The following is a 24,824-nucleotide window of genomic DNA, read 5'->3' on the forward strand; positions in this document are numbered from 1 at the left end:
AGTTGAATACTATGTCAAGAGAGAGAAAGATTGCAAACGCCACATTAACAGGTGGATCCATGAGCCACGAGCCGCTTTCACAAGGTGGGCTAAGTTGTACCATTGTGACTTTAAGTGGGAAATTGGAGACATCATTACTCTTCTCAGCAGGATGTTGGGTCTATAACATTCTAATGTTTTTGAGCCTTGGATGTATCAATTTATCATGCTCATAAAGCAGTCCCATCACATTTCATGAGGAGGAATTATCAGTGACACTTTGTGTGAACAACTTGTAGCAGTCCCTACTACCATGACATTCTAAATGAACTCATACTTGGTGTATCTAGTAGCATCACGTAGACATTTTCCTGGTCTTTCTACCAAGGGTGAGCGCTCGCTTATACCTGTGTGGGAGTACTATGATCAGTTACCTTTGAGATCGACCAGATTACATTTAAGAAGGGTTTAGGATGCTTTCTTTGGTTATTTCATGTGTTAGTTTGACAAGAATCTAAAGAATAAAAGAATATTAGATGAGGCATGGGAAAGAGTGAATGAGTATGGTTGCTTGTTCCTGCAATTCCCGACTTTCACTTAAATGAAAGTTGGATGCTATAGTGGGCAGCCATACATGCTCCCTAGATACTCAACTAATAAGATTATTCTTATGGAGTTGGGAAGACAGATTATGTCTATTCATTCACATCAATTTGTCAAGCATAAGGTTGGAATAGGGATTTCTACAACCAACCCATTGAAGATTGGCCAATACTCCCTCATCACATCCACTAAAGCCAAAACTATGGAGACCGAGATGCAGGAGATAAAACTCAAAAGGTTTAAGTCAAGGGCAGATTTTGACTACTGAGGTATGAAGGAAAGAATCAAAAAGTCCTTCATACATGTGCATCGCATAGAAGATATCTGGGTGGATCTCCGTACATAAAATGAGGTTCTTAAGATGGATTACTGCAAGCTCACCCTTGAGCAGGTTATTGATTTGAACCTGGTAGACATTCTGCAAGGGATGATTGATGATGGGAATGTGCTTGATCTGGAGTACTTCTCGCGAAGAGTTGATGAAGCCCCACTTCCTTTAATCCAGTGGTCACACAAAGAATGCACTTCCATTCTTGAGAGATTTCAGCCTATCTTAGCTAACACCAACACTTGACTCAAAGGTAATGGTGTTAGGCTCATCAAGATCAAGGTTGCAAAAGAACATGATTCTACAAGACCCCTCGGGCGTAAGTCTAAGATTCAGATAGATAACAAGGAAGGTGCATCATCTTCGGGCACAAGGATCAAGTTGCGGGTTAGTCGGGCAATGGTGCTTCCTCCCGAGGAGGCGACAGTTCGTGGGAAGAAAAAATCCCAACTTTACATTCATGTGATTGATCTTGATGATCCAAAAGAAGGACAACAATCAGATGATGCTCCTAAGTCACTAGCTTCGGAGTCATCTCATGAGATTCCCTCCTCAGTTCCCATGGAGCTACCTCTATCTCCTGACACAGTAGCAGATGACCCCCCTCAGAATGTCGTTCCCATTTCAGCAGTTGAGCCAACTCTTGATCATCAACAAGAGTTTGCTAGAAATCTTCGAGGTAGAAATCTTCGAGGATACTCCTACATGCATTCATTTGTCAGAGATTGATACCTCTACTTCTAGCTTTGAGGAGTTTATGAAACAATCTTCATGCCCTTTGGTTACTGAACAAACCCTGGTTGCCATCCAAACAGATACTTCCTCCAGGATGACCACGGTTGTTCAAACAGAAACTGCTTCTCCTTTGCTTTCAGCTGCTACGGAAGGAGAATTAACGGCTTTACCTCCATGGCTTAGTTCTTTCACTCCCAAGAGAGAAGCAGGAAATTTCACCTGATGTCTTTGATTATCAACAGCTTAGGCAATCAAGACCCAAGGTTGCTAAAAGAGTTAAGACAATCTCAAGGGTGACAGTTGACAACAACAAGATGAAGGTGGCTAAAATTGTTGAACCTCTTGTAGACAAGCCACATGAGGAGATGCAAGTTGCTGATTACAAAGTCACAAGGATAGAATTGGGTAAGCAAACACATGAAGTGGTCAAGCATGATGCCCAACATTTTGTAGCTTCACTAGTACAGTGATATGATGAGCTTCTAGCAAAGAAAGACAAGCCAGAAAAAGAGAATAGGCAACTAGTTGTAGTCGTTCAAAGGATTACAAAATCCGCTAGTGAAGGGAGCAATCCTCCAAGTTCTTCCGGTCCACAAGAATCAATTCAAGGAGTTGAGAGAGCTGCTCAAAAGGATAAGCTTTGGAATCTTGGGTGGATCAGCTTCGTGATTTATGTGCACAGGTCTTGAAGGAGGTTTTTCAAGCGATGCTCAAATTGAAGACCATTGAAGAACAATTGAACCAAGTTTTTGATACTTTCAAACAGAACTTGGAAAAGGTGGAAGATAGCTTAACTACTTGGCTCAAGATTCCTCAACAAAAGTTGAGTGTTCTTATAGAACATCAGGTTATTCCTTCGAGAGTTGTGTATCTAGAAAATCAAGAGCTCTTGGAGAACAAAGCCCTTGTTCTCAAGTCACTTGTTGAAGACATTGATGATACCATGAGACTGCGATTGGAAGTATTTCAGGATATTATTTCTTGTTGTGAGAAAGCTTCTTGCAATATCATGGATCACAATGGGGAATTATTATCAAAAGAAGGGGTTCTCTCAGATCTACAGTTGAAGATTCATCATGAGTGGAGGAGTGAACCATTTTCAGTCGCATCTATTCAAGTTTTGGTTGCCTATCAAGTCTCTTCTTGCAAGAAATTCAGTCTTCCTTTGAGAAGAATAATGCCACAATCCTTCGTTGCAGCGATGTTATTGTGAATACCATGATCATGGCAAAGAATACCCATGAACCGAATCTCGATGAGCTGCAATTGATCATCTAGAAGTTCAAAGGATTCATGTCTTCGCATGCTGCAACCTAAGTATTTTTCAATGCTTAGTTGCATTTTTCATAATTATAATCTCTTAGTTGTAGTTTCTCTTTTGACATGTTTACTTGTAAAAGCATTTTGTAAATTGCAAGTTAAGTCATTACTTGCACTTTTGTAATTACAAGTAGATGAGTGACAAGTCAATTTAGAATAGGACTTGTGACTCTGAATAAGTCTTAGTGGTTGAGAGAATTCCTCAAGTTAGTTAGGATCCTCCCACCTTTTTCTCAAGACTCCTCTCCTATAAATACTTGAGGAAGTCTATTGTCATTTTTATCTTTTAGGAAGCAAGCAAAAACTCTGTCAAATTTGCAACAAAGAAGTCTTTGAGCTTTTATGTGTAAATTGAAGAATTGAAAGGAATAGAAGAAGATTGCTCAAGTTTTGAGTCTTTGTGCTACATTCTTGAGTTTGTGTTCCATATTATCTTTCTTGTAAGTGTTTAATAGAGAGCTTAATCGAATTTGATTTGCAGTCTTTGTGCTGCAAGTATTGGAGGTTAATATCAATTAGAGTAAATATTCTTTTAGAAAGAGTTGTAAGACTTTGTGCTTACAATTGTTCTCGAAAGAAATTAGAAATAGATTTTGTGATAAGAAAAAATTGTGAGTCTTTGAGCTCATACCAGTTCTTACGGTTTTGTGTAAAAGAGAATAAGATATTTCAGACTTTGTGCTGCTATAATTTGTTCTTGATATTATTAGCATAGAAAAGGGTAGATAGGAATTCGTATATTCAAGTCTTTGAGCTTGATATTGATGTCCCATCCCGAAGGAAGTGATGGAAATCTTTGAGCTTTCAAGAAACTTCATTTCCTTTCTCTCATCTTATTTCAAAAAGTTGTTATTGTTGTTCTAAGTTAACTTGTTATCACTTTTCTATGAAGAGAAAAGGATATTGGCTTTCTTGAAAAAAGAAGAAAAACTGTTGTCTCATTCTGTTTAGTTTTAGATTAGATATAGATAGGGGGAGCATTCCCTTAATTAGGAGAGTTTTACTCACACACTATGGTTGAAGCCACAATTTTGTATATTTCCCTAAGTACAAAATTTTCAACCAATAGAGAGATTGATTTATGGTTGCAAATCAAACTTCTTGTTGATTGCCCTAGCTCCATTTTCAGCATTGGAATGCGTTCCCTCTTTATGGCTCTATTTGGTGGCAAGTTTCATGTCCTATTTTGATCACCCAACTCTCATTCTTCATTTGCATTCTCTTTGAGCTCTTTTGGTGGTGTCAAGAGGGAGTTGTGAGCATTTTGGTGATTCTACAGTGGCTGGTTTTTCTGAAAATCAGACTTCATTTTTCATTCTTCAAGGTTGGTAACATGGTCCTCTAATTTCAGTTATCATTTCTCTTCAAAGTTAGCTTATGTAATAACTTGTTTAGTAGTACTAAACAACTTATTGTTTCTCATTTTTGGAAGCTAACTTCATCCTGTTGAATAAGTGGAAGTGGTTGGTTATACCACCAAGTTTGATTATTAAGTTTTTTCAGTGATTTGTAATTCCCATTGGATAAGTGGAAGTGGCTGGCTATACCGCCAAGTTTTGGGTTGTTAAGCTTTCCATAATTTGTAATTTTCCCATTAAAAAACCTGTGGAAGTAGTTGGTCAAACTGCCATCATGTAATGCTTTCATTGTTTGTGTTTTCCTCCCACTGCATAAGTGGTCGAGATGGATATTTGCTAATGCTAATGGGTGTTGAATGTTGTGTTTGAAAATTGAAAAAAATTAAGGGCGTATATTTCAACCACGCAAGGCAAGCTTACAATCAGTAAGAATATAGTGGTATGGTTAAATGGATTCCACACAAATGCATTCAACAACTCTTTCATTCAATTTAAATGCTTGAAAACAAATTCTAATCTAACTTGGAGGCAATGAGAACCACAAATGCATACAACACTCAAACAAAATCACCAAACTTCAATGATTGTATTCAAATCTGCAACATGTAGATGACAATTCTCAAAAATCTCTCCCTTACAAATGAGAGGCAATGTGGTATATATAGAGTCTCGGATGAAATGAATGGCCAAGATTCATTTAGAATCGAGGGCCAAGATCATGCCAACACAACCCTAAAGTTGCCTTAATTAGGGTTTACATCAAAAAAGGAATTGCCAACATGTGATCCAATGGAATGACGCCTAATCATCAAATAGGGAATCTTCTAGAAGATTTTGGTCTGCATTCCTTTCCCTAGCAGCATATTCCAAGAATCTAGCCAAAATTGAATCTAGCTCCTCCATGGTGATGCTGGGCAAAGCCTCTTGCTGCGCGTCAATCACATCCATTGCATCCGAACAAGCATCCAAAACACTCTCCCAATCTGGCATAAGCTTTTGCAAACTATGGACATGGATCACCAAGGAAACTAAATCACAATTTGATTCTTCTTCAAAGAATCCAACTGGCTGAAGTACATGAACTTCATCTTTTCTCTCAACTCCTCTAAGTGTAGACCACAGGAATCACTGACATCTACACTTAACAATTATTCAATGGATGTAAGGATTTTGGATTGAATCTCCTAGATTGATCCTTCCCTCTTTGCACAATCTTCCACGCATGCTCACAAGTAGATTTCCACATAGCCAATGAACAATACCATCCCTAAAAGTCATAAATATCTCCCTCATGCACAACTCCCTCATGGATCAACACGGGCATCGGAATTCTCTTCAACACCCTGAGGCGAGGAATGGTATTCTCTTGTATCAGTTGGAACTCATCCCAAACTCCTTCCAAATATTGTATCCCGAATGTGAGCATTGACAATCTATCAACTACTTGGACAAACTGAGTTAGGAAATCATCTGCCTACTTTGTCACATCTTCAATCCATTTCCCAAATTCGGCATGTGTATTCCTCGCTGCCTCATGAGCAAAGTGAAATCCATGATCAACTGCGATAGGCAAGAGAAAAGTGGGATCTTCACACCTCATCCCTGCAATATATTCCTTTAGCTTCGTGTTCTCTTCCTTATACATATTCTTCTTCTCAATCTCCCTATCCAATCTTGCATTGATCACCCGGATCAAACTCCTGTGTCTTTGTTGTTTGTCCAAGGGCAATCGAAGTAATCTGATAATCCATGGGAGTAGCCACATCTTTTTTGTTACATCATCCATCGGGATAGCCACTTTTGCAATTCGCACACCTGTTTCATCTCTAGCCACATTGGAAAATATCTTAGCCTTCTTTGATTCTTTCCCTTTGTTTGTCTTTGCTAAGACATCATCAATATTTTCAATAGGCCACGTCTCTATCATCTTCTTCCTTTTCTTCATGCTCTACAACAACCAATCGGGAATGGTGGAAATCTCCATCCCATCATCAAGACACATTTCCCAATAAAGTCCCCTCAATGTTGAGATAACATCATCATCGTTTTCCTTGTCTTGGGTCAAATCATAAACATTGTTGCCCAAACTAACCTCCAACTGGACAATGGGAGATCCTGGTTGTTCTTCATCTTCGTGTGGTGGTGCCGATGTCGTTGTAGCATGTAACTCCTAAATATTTTCTAGCAAAATCATTGTATTGGAGCATTGGTCAAACTCTTTGCTCCTCTTTGGCATATCTATCTCCTTCATTGATGAGGAACTAGGGGTGGATAAAGGAGTGTTAGGCTTATGTTTCTTCTTCTTTAATTGTTGACTATCTCCTTCCTCTTCGCTTTGGATTCTCCAGGCATACCCTTCCTTCGTTTAGGAGCATGACTCTCCTCATTTGCATATATCCTTGCATCGCCGATTGTTCTTTGATCATCCTCAAGGGAGGACTCCTCTTGTCTCATTTTCTCATAGGTGAAGGCGACACCCATTTCTATCAACTGGTTCATATACTTGTCTACCCATTCCCTGGAGAAATCAATAACTTCATAAGCACACTCAAATCCACCACCTTCGGCTGTGACCAAATAGGTAATAGGATAGGCTTCACTTCATTTTCATATTGCGGATGGGTATGATCACTATCATCAACTATCTGATCTGGAATGGAAAAGTGTTCGCATTTCCTCATGAAATCAATTAACATTCTGGACCACATTCTCTTCCTCACTGCTTGTTCATCCATGAGATTAGCCCGATAATCTTCAATGCCAATCTTATGTATGAATCTTTCTCCCTTGATCTTTACAACACTCTTGTGCGGATCAAATCTATCTCTGCTCTTATAAGTTCCAAGGTGATAAAATGCGAGCTTATGAATCACTGAACTGGTTGCAATGGTAGTCTGGCACACCTCCAAAGACTTTCCTATTGCAATAGGAAAAGTTATCCCTGTTCAGTGCTTCTCCTTCTGGATGAAATCAAATTCCAGAAGCTGTCTCACCACCTCAAGTAGGATCATCTTATCAGTTGGATGCCTAGGAAGTTTGTAAGGTGCGGATTTGAATCCATGAATTCGTAGGTATGTGAAGTTGGAAAACTATATGTACCACGATCCATATTTCTCTATCAGTTGGGTTGCCTCCTTGGACAATCATTTGTGGATCCTGCCCTACAACATTCTTGTAATATAAATGGTGAAAGCACCGTTCACCCTTCTGTAGTCTTCAATTTTATGTATAGGAAGTTGTGGATAACATTCATAACTTCTGTATTGTCCTGGTCCATTCCTGACTTCGCCTTTGCATATCAATCCCTTGTATGTAACAAATCCTTCAAGTAGGTATACAAGGTAGGAAATCATGCCAAATGACCTAGTCTTTTCCACATTCCTCAACTGAAAATCCAGATTGTTTCTTATAATCTTGGCCTAATTGACCATTGTTCCTCTTATACAATCTTGGATAAAATATAACATCCAGCCCTCGAACAAAGCACCCTAAGGCATCTCCATCACTCGATTGAGAAGGAATATCAGGTCATTGTATTCATCTTTAAAATCTATGCACATAAGTCTTTTAGGTGCCTTAGAATGGTGAGGCCTTGGCTCAATTATCCACTACTTGTTCACAATTTTCATGCATGCATCGGCCTTTATTTTATATTTGGTTTCATGCTCATCCTTGGTTCTTTCTTTCATATTTGCACTCTTGGGAATTCTAAATACTTCCGCAATTGCATCCTCAATGAGATATGCAAGAGTTATCTCTTTGGGTGATCGGATCATCCTGGAAATTGGATCATAATGCCATGCACACTCCAAAACAAGTTCACTACACTCTATGGACTGAGGAAACCCGACGGCGTGGTATATGCCACTCTTCATGATATTGGCAAAAAGGGGAGAGGGAAGCTGATTCCTCATTCCAAACATTCTCTGCTGCATCCGCTCCATGTCTAGGAATTTTATATTCGTATCCCTGATTTTCTTCCATTGGGAGGACAACTGTGAATCCGGATAGAATTTTGCTTGAACTATCTTCAATTGATCTTTCCTCGCACCGATTCCGGATTTAGACATGGCACCTGTAGAAAACTCGAAGTCAATATCATGGAAAAACATCCAAATAACTTATTTTCAGAATTGTATAAGTTCTGATTTCTTATGATTTAGTCAAATTTAGGATCAACATCAGAAAATGTAGCATTATTCATCATGAATTCTGAAATTAGAATGAAAATTTGATGAGAACAGGGTACAAAACTCTCATAAAACATTTGTTTTCAGACTTGTGTAAGGTCTGATTATAAAAAACTAAGTCTGAAGACAACTCAATATACTCAAAAATTTGTCAAAATAGGGTCAAAAGAGTATACCAGAAGTCTGATTTCACTTGGAAAAGGTGAGCAAAAGGTCTGATTGTCCAATTTTCTATGTCTGAAAACACCTTTCTAAGGTCAACAATGGCTACCCAAAGTCTGAAGACAACCTGCAACTAGCATAAATCAGTCATTTGAAGAGGTTGCAGCGTTCACATTTGATGAATTTTACCTCCCCAATATCAAAATGGCTAAGCTAGGAAAGGGCTGGAAATAAAAAAATTAGTATTAAGACCACCTGCAAATGGAGCTTCAGACCTACACCGGCAATGGTGTACTTAGAAAAATGTCCCCAAACCCCTCCAAAATGGCCTCCCAATAAAATCGTCTAAGTGTGTGAAGTGGTTGGAAATGGAAAAATTAGTCTGAAAATGAATGTTCCAGCCAAGGACTGTTATCGGGAAAAAGTGTATAGTTAATAATGTTAATTATCAATAGTTAGTTAGCCGACGGGTAGGTAGTTGGAGTCGCGACGGTTGGGTCGCACCCCTTCGGCAGTCATATATTGTACCACCTTCGGGTGTTGAGACATGTAATGTTAGCCGTGTCAGATGTAATGTATTGTTAACGACGGATATAATATGAACATCCTTTGACATTAATGGAAAGCTTATGCTGGTACTTCTTTTATATTTGCATTGTACATTGCTGTTCAGTTTCTGTATTCTTCTTGTTTACCCAGTGAGGTAAACATTTGGCGCCGTTGCCGACACGAACTCAGGAACGGAAGACACGGATGGCGCACACACACAATGGGCCTACCCGTTGGTGAGGTGAATCCCGAGGTCGACGATGCCCAAACAGAACTCTATATAGGAGAAGACACTGCGACGAGAGAATTTTCGATTCTACTCCAAGTAGCCATTCAGACCCACGTGCGACGAGAGGCGGCGGAGGCAGGAGTCCCACCAAGTGCCGTGTGGACAGCGTTGGAAGTGAGTCCGGAGGTAAATCGGTTGATGAACCATCTCCCTCGACTGCTAGCACAAGCATCGTTGGCACAACAAGCTCGCCTGGAGGAGATTGCCCGGGAGGAGCGACGCCAAGAAATTTTGCAACAGTACGAGGAACGGGAAGCAGAACGAGATGGCGCCAGGCGCATTTGAACCGTGAGCCATACGGGACGGAATAAAGAACACTTATTGTAATAATTATGTCATATTGTTGGCATAAACTTGTCTACCACATTATGAATGAATAAAAGTGTTCTACTTTTTATGTCACTAAAGCAGTCTGGGAATTAATGCCCAATACACTGAATAAAGACAAAAATAAGCAACAATATATAGATGAACGTGTAGTAGCCCAACGTGCCTTGATCCTTGAACAGCAAGCGGAAAGGCGACAGAGGTATAAGCGAAGAGAGGAGGAACGCTCCGAAGGGGACGGTGAGGCCAGAGGCCACCCACGGAGTCGGGAGGAGTTACTTGCGGAAACCCGCCGCAGGATAGAGTGTACCCAAACTCAGTTGAGGGAGTTGAGGGACTTGCCACACACACCAGAGGCTAGCAAAACTCCAAGGAGTGGGGAGGAGGCAGGAGAGGGAGAAGACACCGGGGCTGCCAGGAGTGTCGAAGGGACACCGGGGCACGGCGGTCAAGCACCCCTTATAGGATCTGACCCATCAGGAGTAGGACAACAGCCACCACCAGTAGTAAAAAGGCAAGGTATGGCACAAAAACAAAAACTTCCAAAGTTCCATGGGGATGGGAAAGAAGACCCTGTCCGCCACTGTCGCACGTGTGAAACAATTTGGGGAGCGAATGGTGTTACCGATGAGGACGATTGGGTAACACAGTTTCCCGCAACACTGAGGGGCGTAGCCATCGACTGGTTTTCGGACACGGATAAGGCTAAAATTGGCACATGGGCAGACCTAAAGAAGGAATTTCAAGCAGAGTTTCGTCTCCTAAGAGACGATAATGAGATCGTAGCCGAAATCTACGGCACGAAACAGAGGAAGGACGAGACTGTCCGAACCTACAGCCGGCGGCTCAAAGAACTGCTAGGAAAGATGGAGAACCAGCCGGCAGACGGATTGAAAAAACGGTGGTTCGTGGAAGGCCTAAAGAAATCCCTTAGACGAAAAATGAAGATAGTACCCCCTTCTTCATATTCGGACGCCTATAACAGGGCAATGGATTTAGAAAGTGAACAGAAGACGTCCAAGAAGAAGAAAAATAAATCCTCGACGGACGATGATTCCTCTTCGGACAAAAGTGATAGTAGTGATGACGACTCTAATCGGAAGGTACAGGCTCTCCAAAAAGATATGGAGCGAATGATGAGAGAGATAAAGGCAACAAAAGGAAGCACAAGCAAGGGCGACGAAGGGGAGTTATGGTGCACGGACTGCCGTACCGACGGACACACCAAGGGGTCTTGTCCGAAAAAAGCATTTTGTGATATTTGTCAGATTGCCGGACACCTTACCAAGGAGTGTCCGTACAATATGAGGACTCGTAGCCAACAGGTTCTCTTTGCAGAACCATCTGCGTCAGCTGGCACGTCCAAGCCTGCGAGCAACAACGCTTCGTCTGGCGGCTACCGAAACAACAGGCGAGGAAGAGGCAATAATAACAATACGAATAATAGAAGCCGAATCCAATACGACGCTAAAGGGTGGCCGATGATACAATGCCGAGCTTGCAATCACTGGGGGCATTTCGCTAGAGACTGTACGGTGGAGGAAGCACCACAAAAACTTTGCAAGTGGTGCGGTCCCGGGGACCATGATGATGGCAATTGTCCCAAATCTGGCGTGAACCTATTGAATGTAGAAACGGAGGATGCACTCGCCATAACAAGGTCCAAGACGAAAGCAGCCACTTATCCAGACCCCCGTACGGAAAAACAAAAGGCACTGGAGGCACGAGCGGAATTGGAGAGGGAGATGTGGAGGAGCAAGGGTGCACAAAAGCTGGCGGGTACTTCTCGCTCTGAAGGAGAAACAAACATTATAAACCAACTGTTACAGGTCGAGATACCTGTCAAAATGAAGGACCTCCTGGAAAGTATGCCGCACTTGCGAGCGACGTTGTTGCAATCCGCAATAGTAACCCCAGTAGGCCAACCAATACATGGCAAGGACAACCTTGGCGAGACAGCAGCAGACCCATTAACCCTGACGATCAACAATGGTAGACACCCAGCAGTGGTGGAAATGGGTATATTGGGCACCATCCTGACCGACACAATTGTCGACGGCGGGTCGGGAGTAAATGTCTTGCCAGAGGAAACATGGAAAAAATTGGGTAAACCTACTCTCTGGCCGTCCACCTTTACTTTATTGGGAGCAGACCAACACGGCATCAAGCCGCTGGGCACACTCATGGCGCAACAGGTGACGATCGGAACACAGCCATTCGTCCTGAATTTTGTGGTCATCCCATTGAAGAAGGGGTACGACGCCATCCTCGGCAGAGGCTGGTTGGTGGCGGCCAAAGCAAATCACAATTGGAAGAAAAACACCTTGTCCATGGAAAAGGCTGGCCGAAGGTATACCATTGACCTCAAAACTCAACAGGTCAGTGAAGAGTTGGCGTCGGAGTCAGACTCTGACAGAGACGATACCAACGAAGGGAAGGAGGGCAGGGAACCAAATGATGAAGGCATCTTAGGAATTCAAGCCTGTTCTGAGGATGAGACGGATTCTTTGAGAGGGCTCTTCCATTGGCAAATGGAAGACTATGAATTATTGTATGGGTGCAATATGTTGGGGATCGAAGGACCTGACATGAACGAGTTTCCGCCAGAGTACGGACAATACAAGGAAGGGGATGTCCCTGTGGATGACGCACCAGCGCACAAGTTTGACAAAAGTAAGCCCATAAGGTATGAAGAATCCGCACTTCAAGTTACAAACCTTGGAGAACCTTCAAAACAGAAAAATATTCTAGTCGGCGACGACTGGAATCCCGTCTTAAAGATGGCGGCGTTCAAAATTTTTACAGAATACAAAGACGTGTTCGCTTGGACATATAAGGACCTCAAGGGGGTACCACAAGAACTCTGTGTACATCGGATCCCTTTGGTTCCCGGAGCCGTGCCCGTACGGAAGAGGCCATACAGAATGAACAAAAATTATGCGGCCAGGGTAAATAATGAAATTGACCGCATGCTGGAAGCAGGGATTATCTTCAAGGTCCAGACGAGTGAATGGGTATCACCCATTGTGATATCTTTGAAAAAGGAGGCCGATCAGATAAGAATCTGTGTAGACTTCAGGTGTTTGAATGCTGTCACAATTAAAGATCCATTTCCCATACCATTCACAGACACCATCCTCGAGGAAGTCGCGGTTCACGAAATTTATTCATTTATGGATGGATTCTCCGGATATAATCAAATTTCCATTGCAGAGGAGGACAAATTGAAGACCACCTTTATCGTAGAAGATGGCGTCTATGCATACAACCGGATGCCATTCGGGTTGTGCAACGCGCCAGCTACCTTTCAACGGATAATCCTCCATATCTTCGATAAAATGTCCGTGGGAAACTTCAAAGCATTCTTGGATGATTGGTCCATTTACAGCACGGAGGAGGCACATCTGGCCACACTTGGCGAATGCATGGAGAGATGTCGACGAGCCCGCCTCGCCCTAAATCCCAAGAAATGCAGATTCATGGTGCCTCAGGGCAAGTTACTAGGGCACATCGTTTGCAAGGCTGGACTGAAGACGGACCCTAACAAAATACGAGTCATTGTGGAGATGGAGGCGCCCGACGATGTCACCGGCGTCAAGTCATTTCTTGGACACATCGGGTATTATAGGTGGTTTATTAAGAACTTTGCCCAAGTATCATACCCACTTGATAAGCTGACACGAAGGGGGGAGCCGTACGTCTGGGGGACGGCCCAAGAAGAGGCTTTTCAAGAGTTAAAATCACGATTGGTGGGTGCGCCAATCTTGACATACCCAGATTGGGACAAAGAGTTCCATGTACATGTCGACGCATCCAACTTCGCCATAGGGGCCACCCTAGCACAGGTCGGCAGCCACGGGCTGGACCACCCAGTATATTTTGCAAGTCGACTCTTGTCAAACGCGGAGAGGAACTACAGCACGACGGAGAGAGAAGCCCTCGGCATGGTATACTCCGTCCAAAAATTCAGACATTATTTACTGGCGACACCATTCACATTTTATGTGGATCACCAGGCGTTGATGTATTTGGTGAACAAGCCAATCATCCAGGGGCGGATTAGTCGATGGCTGTTGCTGTTACAAGAATTTACGTTCAACATCATTGTCAGACCTGGCAGGAGCCACGTCATAGCCGACCAGCTATCACGGATCAAGTCGGGAGAGCCGGCCGAAGGCATTAGCGAGGATTTTCCGGACACCCATCTTTTCCGCATTGCCATCCTTCCTCATTGGTACACCAGTGTGGGTGAATATCTGTCAACATCAAAATTTCCGAAGGAAATGCCACCAGGTGAAAGACGGAAACTTGTATTAAGAAGCCGAACATTCCAACTTATAAATGGTCTTCTCTACAAAATGGGACCTGATCAGATCCTACGACGATGTGTCTTGGAAGAGGAAATCCCAGGAGTTTTGAGAGAAGCCCATGAAGGGGCTGCTGGAGGGCACATGGGACCGGATACGACAGCAAGGAAGGTCCTACTAGCTGGCTTGTGGTGGCCGACACTGCATAATGACGCCAGAGAATGGGTGACAAGTTGTGATACATGTCAGCGTGCTGGGCGACCATTAAAAAGAGATTTTATGCCACTTAACCCGGTGCATGCTCAAGAATTGTTCGAAAGATGGGGGTTAGACTTCGTTGGTCCATTAAAACCGAGTCGCGCCCGACGATGTAGATACATTGTCGTGGCGACAGAATATTTGACCAAATGGGTAGAAGCCAGGGCGTTGGCAGACAACTCCGCCGTCAGCACGGCGAAATTCATTTATGAACAGATTATCACCCGGTACGAAATACCGATTCAACTGACAAGTGATAGAGGAGGGCACTTTGTAAATCATATTGTTCGACTACTGACAACCGAGTTCAAAAATTTTCATTCTCTATCGAGTCCGTACTATCCCAGGGCAAACGGTCAGGCCGAGGCAACCAACAAAATCATCGCGTCGGTAATTTATAAGTCCTGTGGGGTGGAAAAGGAAGACTGGGAAGAGCGTCTACCTTCGGTACTTTGGGCGTACCGCACAACTTACAAAGTAACCACCGGGCAGACACCTTTCCAATTGATGTATGGCCAGGAGGCTGTGGTACCGATCGAATTCATGGTGCCAAGTCTCAGAATCGCCATTGACAACAAACTGGGTGACATGGAAAGCCTTCGAGAGAGACTATACGCCTTAAATAAGTTGGATGAAAGACGGACGATGGCACAGTGGGTGACAGACGTGGCCCAACAACGCAGGAAATACTGGCATGACCAACACATTCGGCGGGCGAGGTTCACACCGGGCCAATTAGTCCTAAAGTATAAAGGAAGGAACGAGATTAAGCCCGGCAAGTTCAAAGTGAAGTGGCTAGGCCCTTACAGGATCCAAGAGGTCGCCGCCAACGGATCCGTCAAACTCTCGACCCTCGACGGACAGGTAATCCCAGAGGGCGTCAATGGGTCGAAACTGAAAGTGTATCACCAGAGGGTGGAAGCGCACAGGAGCAGCCCGACAGGAGGCGCACAGTCGCAGTCAGCCAATAAATGAAAATAAAAGAAAGGGAAAAAAAAAATAATTAGAAAATTCAAAAAAAAAATTGAAAAAATATATAAAGGAAAAAATTAAAAAACATTGGAAAAAAAAAATTGAAAAAAAAAAAAAGTTAGAAAAAGGGAGAAAAAGACCACCGCACGGTGGCCACGTAGTGGCACCACCGTGCGGTGGCCACGTGGTGGGACCACCCACGGTGGCACCACCCACGGTGGCACCACCCACGGTGGCACCACCGTGCGGTGGCACCACCGTAGGTGGACACCACCGTGCGGTGGCACCACCGACGGTGGGACCACCGTAGGTGGAAGCCACCGTGCGGTGGCACCACCGACGGTGGGACCACCGTAGGTGGAAGCCACCGTGCGGTGGCACCACCGACGGTGGGACCACCGTAGGTGGAAGTCACCGTGCGGTGGCACCACCGACGGTGGACACCACCGTAGGTGGAAGCCACCGTGCGGTGGTAGTCGGAGGGTTATAAAGCCGCACAAAGCGCAAACGATGGGAACACCGCACAAAGCGCAAAGGAGGTAAAACGGAGAACACCGCACAGCGAAGCACGCGAAGCAACAGACAAAGGCACCGCACGCAGCCACCGAGGGTGAGGACAAACGCCGCACAACCACCACGCCTACCGAAAGAAGGGAAAAGCAACAGCGCCGCACAGCCACGCCTTCACCGCACAGCCATGCCTACCGAAGGGAGATAAAAACGTCGAAGGGAAATAAAACGGAGCAAGACAAGCTACCGTGCGGTAAAGGGAGAAGTTTGGGCGGAGGTAGCTACCGTGCGGTAGAAGGAAGAAGGGGGATTCGATCGGGAAAAAAAAAACGCACCGCACAGTCTTCGCTCTTCGGTGCCGGAGGCAGTTAGCCGTTTTTTTTTACTCCAGATAAAATCAAGAATCAGTTAGAGGAAGCTAATGGAGTCCGCGGGAAAAAGAAACTGGAAAAAACAATTGCAGGATAGCAGCCATAGGAAGCCTGATGCACGTATTCTCCCTTCAGGTGTTCGAATAGCAGGTGGCACAATGGAAGCCAGAAAGAAGAAAAAGACACCACAGCAGTCCACCGCACGAGGGAAGAACACCTCCACTTCACAGAATATCACTTTTGAGGGATTGAATGGGGTGGAATGTCGGAAATGGTGGCAAGAGACGCCGGATGATAATTTGGTGAAAACAAGTCTTCGCCGAGCAGGGGTAGAATGGGCTATACGGATGCCTGTGTTCGCCATTCGCGAGTACGAGGGAGCATTGCGGTATATGGTTGATACCTTTGATAGCCGCTCACGGACGAGCACATTTGAGTATTTGGGGAAGGATATCACCATATCCTTCAAACCTGCAGATTTCACCAGAGTATTTGGCATCCCAGGCACACATGGCAAAAAAGTGGACTTGAAGCCGAAGAAGATGACACGGGAAGAAAAGGAACATTGGATTAGGCGAGTGTCCCGAGACTTGACCCCCGCAGAGTTGGCAAGCATCGTAGACGCCACGAAGGGTCGTGGGATGCGCAGGTCCTTTGTCGCAGAGGGTCACTGGCGATGCATTATGGACGTCATCAAAAGCAGGTTGACAGGGTCGGGTAGGGCATCAGACATCGCTCTACCACAGATAGTATTGATGAATGGGGTGATGAACGGAGTCGTCTATGATTGGGCTACCTTGTTATTCGAGCGGATGTGCGCCTTCTTGATGATGGAGCAGCGCACCTTTTACATGCCCCACTATGCCATTGGACTGTTCTTGGAGGCTACGCGGGAAGCAGTGCCTGAGGTTGAGTTGGAGGTACGGCCACAGGGACCCTTGGCGGAGGGTGAGCCTCCTATCATGCATTGGCGACATTTGGATATTGGACACTCTTCCGCGAAGCGGAAACGGGTATTAGAGACCACCGCAGCAGAACCAGATAGTGGGCGAGAAACTTCTAGCAGTGCAGAGGATTCCGAGGATTCAGAGGATGAGGACGACAGTAGTAGTCGGGCCACAGACGAGGGGAGGATGGAGCCCGCCGGAGAGCGAGTGTTGTTTGCACCACCCACACTCCCACTTGGCACACTTGTGGGGTCGTCCGCAGGCAGTACTTCGATTCCGGCATTCGGACAGAGCCGCACGCCCGTTACACTCAGGCCCATGCAGTCGGCCGCAGCACCTTCCGTCATACCAGCCGCAGGACCGATTCCCGCAGAGGCATGTACTGAGAGCACGGCAGAGTTGTGTGGTCCACCACAGGGAGGCGTGGCAGAGGAGATGTTTGAGACGGAGCCTCAGGTACGACTGGACGTCGTGGGATCCGATGCAGTGGTGACGGTTGCGGCCTCCTTGTTGGAGGAGCCCGTCACGGGACATGTCTCCGAGGGGGAGAGAGGGTCGGAGGTGTTGAGTGCAGTTCCATCAGTGGCGGCTATGGGGAGTTGGCTGACCCGGAGATTCCAGATGACAGTGACGCCACCCGTAGGAGCAGCTGTACTCTCACCTCGGCGAGAGCCTCCCACTGAGGTGGTGGATCTGGAGGATTCCTCGGCGGAGACGCAGGCACCAGCAGAGGGACAGGTCCTTGGAGAGGGTGTTCTGGGCCAACAGGATGCAGTTGGGGTGGTTGAGGAGACTTTTGAGTTACCACGAGGGCTTCCTGTACCTACATCGGGGCTAGAGGGAGAGGATATTGAGGTTTATCTGGCAGATATGGTGACGAGGGGTCGGCGAGTGGTGGCCGCGGCCCAGACACGGTCTCTACAGCAGGTTGTGGAGGAATTAGAGCAGGTCCTCCAGTTTATGTGAGAGGGCTGTCCCGCAGCTTTCACCTCATGTTTTGAGGCACGAGGGTGGCCAGTTACCCAGACGGAGGCGATGTTGGAGGCTTGGCGTGTGCCTCAGCCCGTCGTGGAGAGTAGGGTGACGACTCTCGTCCGGGAGATTGAGCAGGTTTATAGGGAGGCCTACTATACCTTACGCCAGACACAACATAAGTCCGTAGTTCGCGAGGCTGCTCGAGTGGAGTTAGAGCAGGACATGGCTAGGCAACAAGCCTCGTGGGCAGCCGAGAGATCAGAGCTGGTCGCACAGCTTGAGACAGCCCGCGCAGAGAAGGTTGCGGTGGACGCCCGTCTTTCAGAGGAACAGAGTGCGCGGAGTCTAGTCCAGCAGGAGTTAGATGGTGTTCAGGCCCAGTTGGTTCGCATGACAGAGTCCGCCGATACCAAGGAGAGGGAGCTACTGGAGGCTGCGCTCATGGTGAAGACTGCCTTGGAGAAGGTGTTGGTCGCAGAGCGAGATGTGGCAGCGCGCACCCAGCAGGTCTATGAGCTCCGCGCCCGCCTGGCGGCCCAGACACCTGCATCTCACCCTTCGACTTCAGGGACGCTTCCTCAGCCCCCTCCTTGACTTCCACTTGGTTGTATATTTATATTACATTGTCTCCATTTTGTTGTTAGTCGTCGGAGACGACTTCTTTTTGGGGGGGATGATGTTATCGGGAAAAAGTGTATAGTTAATAATGTTAATTATCAATAGTTAGTTAGCCGACGGGTAGGTAGTTGGAGTCGCGACGGTTGGGTCGCACCCCTTCGGCAGTCATATATTGTACCACCTTCGGGTGTTGAGACATGTAATGTTAGCCATGTCAGATGTAATGTATTGTTAACGACGGATATAATATGAACATCCTTTGACATTAATGGAAAGCTTGTGCTGGTACTTCTTTTATATTTGCATTGTACATTGTTGTTCAGTTTCTGTATTCTTCCTGTTTACCCAGTGAGGTAAACAAGGACCAGCAAAGACACTCAGCAATGGAGGTCAAAGTTCTCAACAATGGTGGCCAACAAACACCTCAAATAAAATTGTCAAGTCCTCCAATAATGGCTAGGCAAAATGACAAGAAATCGCCCCCAAAGCATGAAGCAATCAGCATGGTTTTCAAGCCATGGCACCAACCCCAAAATCTCAGAAAACGTGGCTCAATCAGCCACCAAAACTCGCAGCAATTGCCTCCAATGACAGCGCCCAGGTCCGATTGGGCAAATAGCTTCTTTAAATCTGCAAATAAACTTCAACAATGGTGTCCAATGGACACTTAGGCAAAACCGCCTAGCTGGGAACTCTCCAATCTGCCACTTAATTTTCATCTCAGCCACTTATAATATTATTATAATGCTGGTAGGCCCCTTTAAACTTGTTTTTACCTCAAGACTTCACCACACAAGCAATGTGGGATAAAACTTGCCTTTTATAACACCCTGGGAAAATCAATTTGCCTTAGGAAAAATATTTTAATCATTAAATGATTGTTTCCCAGCATTAAATAATTATTGTCAAGGCAAAACAATTGAATTCTAACCACATTTGCATTTAAAATCGTTCAACTTCATCAAATTTGGGTCAATTGGGGAAAAATGCTCCATGTTTGGATAAAAATCTACATTAAAAATCATAAGTCATCACAATCACCTTTTGGGGAAAATCGACCCCCATCAAGACAATTATCTGCACTTAATTCCATCAAATTTTCTCATAGGCTGACTTGGGGGAAAAACAACCTTCATTAGGATAGTCAATTTCATCCGCATAAAACTTCATACTTTATTCCTGGGGAAAAACATGGGTCATCAAGATAATTTCCAACACTTCGACAAAATTTGGGCTTCCCAGTGGAAAAACATGGGTCATCGGGATAATTTCCAATGCTTAGACAAACTTTGGGCTTCCCAGTGGAAAAACGTGGTCTATTTGGATAAATGTTAGGAAAGTTGGGGAAAAACGCCCCTCATCAAGAATTTGAATGGGGAAAATAATGGATCATCGAAAATTTGCTTAAAAACTTGGGGAAAGGATAATTGACCCTAGACCTCAATTTAATGATTTTCCATTGGGAATTTGATGATTTCCACACTCAAAAAATCTGGACATGTTAAATTTCATCGTTATGCATCGGGGCTTAGTCAAATTTATCTGAATTTGAGCGTGAAAATAGGGATTTCATTGGGATAAAGTGCAATTTTGACTTAATTTACCTCCTAGGAGCAAGAAGATAACCCCTAAAGAACCTCGACACTTAGCCACAAAAATATCACCGATTTAAACTCAATTTAAACTCAATCATGCTAAAAATCCATAGTCAAAATTAGGATCACCTAGACATTTAACATTTTACATGCACTAGATCCTATTCAAAACTCAAAACCCTAAAAGCACTTAGGCATGATCATATCAAACTTTGAGACTCAAGCATTTAAAGCTCAAAATTGTCGCACAATTGCCAAAACCCTAAACTAACACGAAGCAGAAAGTAGGAAAGAGGGGGTCCCTATTTACAATGGGGCGATGTGTGAAAAGGTCACAACACTACTTTACTAAACATGTCAAATGTTCCCTTATGGGCACATTTGATATGCATGTATGCACAAAATCATGTGTAGATTTATCTTTTTACATCATTCAACCTTACCACAAATGCTGCCCTAGCTTGTATTAGCAGAATTGGGGTGTTTTTGTGCACAAGCATTTATGTTAATTGCATAATCAGGAAAGTGGGGCACTTGGTAAGTTGATTTGCATGAGCGCATGTTAGAGGGGGCCTTGCATTGTGGGCTTTACAACCTTGTGTGCAAATTGTAGGATGAGCACATAGGTGGCTGTGCACAAGCTTGCAAGGTTGGCCAAGGCTACTAGTTTAGGGAATCATGATTAAAAACACATAAAAAAAGGCAAGTCTTCACCTTCAAAACAACATTCACACTTGATTTATCATTTTTCCACCTTGATTTAATGATTCTAGGTCTGATTTCATTTGATTAACTTCTGATCTTGATTAGGCCAGTCTTGAATTCGCAGTATGTCCAACCTTGCTTCTAAATTTGATCTCATCAATTCGCCCTAGGGTGCTGGTGAAAAGTCTAGGTCTGCTTCCTAAGATTGCTCTACTATGCTTGAGATTAGAGTATATTTTATACTGATTGAGGAGTTTGATCTCTGTTTTATAACCTCAAAGGAATGCCCTGATAATTTGTCTTGCTTGCAAGACTTGACAAATTAAATCTTCAATTGTTCAATCCAAGCATGAAACATGTGTAGCTCCACTTGGAAATCTTTATTTATGGAAACTAAAACCTGAATGGATTTCATAGTATTGGCTAGGGAGTATCTTTCACCACCAAACTGAATCTTTGCCCTAGGTTTTCATCAAATAACCAAAATGTGAAATGAGATGTAATTAAAATTCACTTGTACTAATAAGCTTCCTGAATTTAATTATAAAATCACTTTTTAAAATATCAATTTCTTTTTGCTCATGAAGTGACTTTATAGTATTTTTATTTTTATTTTTATTTTGGCACCAGGCAAAGCCACTTATTTAAAATTTATTTAACTTATAATCATAATTAATCAAATACGAGTTGCTCAAAAATATTGAGACAATTTAATTCAATTAATTAAATTATTTTTTCTCTCCAAATGCATGAGATTTGCTGTTTGTTTTTCTTACACAGATAAGACTAAATAGGGGACATTACAATCCCTTTTCTTCTAATGGACTATTGACAAGGTTATGAGGGACAAGATCTCCACATAAACACTTCTTTTGGATACATGACCCAAGACTTGTCAGCAACAACACCAAAAATGTAGGATATCAAATTTGCACTATATCCTAGAGAATGGACATATTATATGCAAAAGGCCGCATTTAAATTAACATAAAAAAAAAATCAGAATATAGTCTTTTTCATTAGGTTTCGTGATGTACAATACAATCGGTATCTATGATGAACATTAATGGAAATCTATCCTATGAGATCCATTGCCATCAAGTCCAATGAATCCAACACGTCCTGACATGCCCCATTTTGTGACAATCACCACAGTTAAGAGGAATATTTGGCTGATGAAAATGTAAATACCTCATTCTCCATGTGCATCCTCTTCATAAAAAAGTGACCCATTTAAACCTACTTTGTTCTTTATTAATGATCATATATAACAATAATATTTGCCTAATGTCAGCTTATTCTGCTTTCTCATCCGTATAGTTGGACCTACCACAAGTTAGCCCATCTAATTTTTTTGCAACCTTAGATCAATACTGACAAATCATAATGACATGTTATCATTAAAATAGCACTAGTATATCTATATTTTTAAGTCTTATCTAAAATACATAGATATCAAATTTTAAAAATAAAATTAAAGCAGAGAAAGTAATCTAGAGTGGCCATTTCCTCTTTTTTCTTAAACAATCAAAATAAAGATCACATTGACAACAAATTTCATAATTATAAAATCAAAAATCTTTCTTCCAAGCAATTAGCAAAAATAAGAAAAATCAACCATTTTTAAAAACAATATTTTGGCACTGTGCTTTTCAAATCTTCAAAAAGGAGGAATTTGATTTTGCACGAGACTTGCTGTTTGTTTTTCTTACACGGATAAGAAAGCCCATTGTTTTTTAGAGTTACGTCTATTGACATAAGCATGAAAACATATTTAATACATTTCGTAACATTTGACCATCAAAATAGTATCATACCTCTTTTTGGCTTATCACATTTACAATCACAAAAGTGCCATTTTTTTTCTCTTATATCTATAGCAGGCAAAGTATTGCAATATTTGTCATTTGTGCACTGTTTTACATTATATCCGATTAACGATGTATAGGAAGTCTCTATGTGCATCCTCTTCCAAGATATCTCTTGCTTTTCTGAAAGTCCCCAATACATCGTGCCCTTGACATGATTAACAATCTATAAAACAAGTTCCCAAGTTTTGAATGGCATTTAGCAGATGCATGAATATCATTTTGATAAAGTATTGTCTTAAGCTTTTGGGCAGTTGATCATGCATTTGCTTTCTTTCAATAGATAAATAGTATGCTATTAATGATCATCCATAAATTCTTATGTTGTTTCCATCTTCAGATATCTACCAAAATAGGCCTTAGCCTACAAAGCTGCTGGTGGATTCTCGCATGCTTCCAATGGGTAGTCCTTTTTTAATGCATTGAGTTATAGATGTGTTGTTGGTTATCTGAATTTTGAAAGGTATTTCGTTTTCTTAAATAAGAATTTGAATAGATAAATAATTAAACTGTAAAAGCTTTATTGCAGGCCCGATTTTCTTTTTTCTACATGCGATTGACATCTTTCAATGGGCCCCTATATGATGGGAATACTTGAGATAAGCTCCAAAAGCTCAAGATTACATAAAGAATGCTAATTTTGTGCTACTAAAGGTGGCTCACGTAGTGAGTGGGAATGGACATGAAAGTACAGATGGCTCACATTTATCACAATTTAATTCATGACTTCAATTGTCATTAGAGGTTCCATTGTCCTTGTAACACTTTCATAGGAGTGATTGAAAGAAAGAAATTATATTATTGTCGATGAATGTTGAAGAAATTTGATGTTGGTAACATTTGAAATATAATTTTCCATTGAAATGAAATATAGAAAGAAATTATATTAATGTTTAAAAATGTTCAAGTATAGGTGAATGGATTAGAATGTAAAATTTTAATATTAGTGAAGTATTAGGGTAAAAATAAAGAAATAGACAAGTAGGGTAAATCCAACACGGTAATTCTAAAGCAAATATAATTAGAAGTAGTGGTGTTTGGGGAGGGCCCCTCAAAGAGATGTGAGTACATAAAGACCAAAGCAAGTAAGGCTAGGAGGAAAAAAAAAGGTTGTTTGTAACTTAACACAAGTTAGAAGAGCCAATGACTTTTTAATCTAAGATTGTGGAGGTATCGATATTGAAGTTGAGAATGTCCATTGAGTGCCTAGAGCTAATGGGGCCATGATGAACAATCCTAGGAGGTATGTGATTTCCTTCTTGAAGCTTTCCTAATACTCAAGTTTTAAGAATTATTCGTAGAATGAAGAAATTGGTAATGTGAGCTTTCCCCCAAGGCTTGTGTTATGAGAGAGTAATGCTAGAGGCCACCTCACATTCAGAGGAAATAGAATCACAATCCCTAGAATGAGAGTTGAGATGTTAGGGAGCCCTACTAGTAGTGGATCATAACGAAGGGAAATTTCTCACCTATCTGACCCACTTTGTATGTGACTCAACAGTATCCAAAAGGTGCACAAGTTCACTATTTGTGATAGGTTGAAAGTGGTTTAGTTTGGTAGCTCGTATATCCTCTTATAGGGTCCTATAATTGAAAATGGTAACCACAAATAAAAAGGGCCAAGTCTATCTAATTAGAGTAGTAGAAGAAAGTCTACCAAACTCTTTATACAAACAATAGTATCCCCCATATTTTTCATAGTATGTTATTATACAACATATTTGGAAATAAAATCCTCACTAGCCTCTAGCTTAAGGAGAGAACAAAGGCTTAATACCCTTTTACTTTGTAGAATATTGTGGTTAATCTCAATTTGTATATGATGAAAGCATACTCTCAATTGGCCAAGGGGAATTCT

General features: G+C 42.8%; 1 protein-coding gene across 1 annotated transcript in view; it reads left to right on the forward strand.

Moving 5' to 3' along the window:
• LOC131070134 (protein DETOXIFICATION 46, chloroplastic) overlaps nt 1-23,856 on the forward strand; it is a 239,690-nt gene extending 215,834 nt beyond the window's left edge. Inside the window, exons 13-14 of the mRNA XM_058005669.2 lie at nt 23,307-23,369; nt 23,496-23,856. Of these exons, the coding sequence (XP_057861652.2) occupies nt 23,307-23,369; nt 23,496-23,564 (132 nt within the window). The 3' untranslated portion in view covers nt 23,565-23,856. The remainder of the gene's footprint in view (nt 1-23,306; nt 23,370-23,495) is intronic.
• Nucleotides 23,857-24,824: the final 968 nt, after the last annotated feature.

The sequence above is a fragment of the Cryptomeria japonica genome, chromosome 1 (assembly GCF_030272615.1).
Source record: "Cryptomeria japonica chromosome 1, Sugi_1.0, whole genome shotgun sequence".
NCBI classification, from domain to species: domain Eukaryota; kingdom Viridiplantae; phylum Streptophyta; class Pinopsida; order Cupressales; family Cupressaceae; genus Cryptomeria; species Cryptomeria japonica.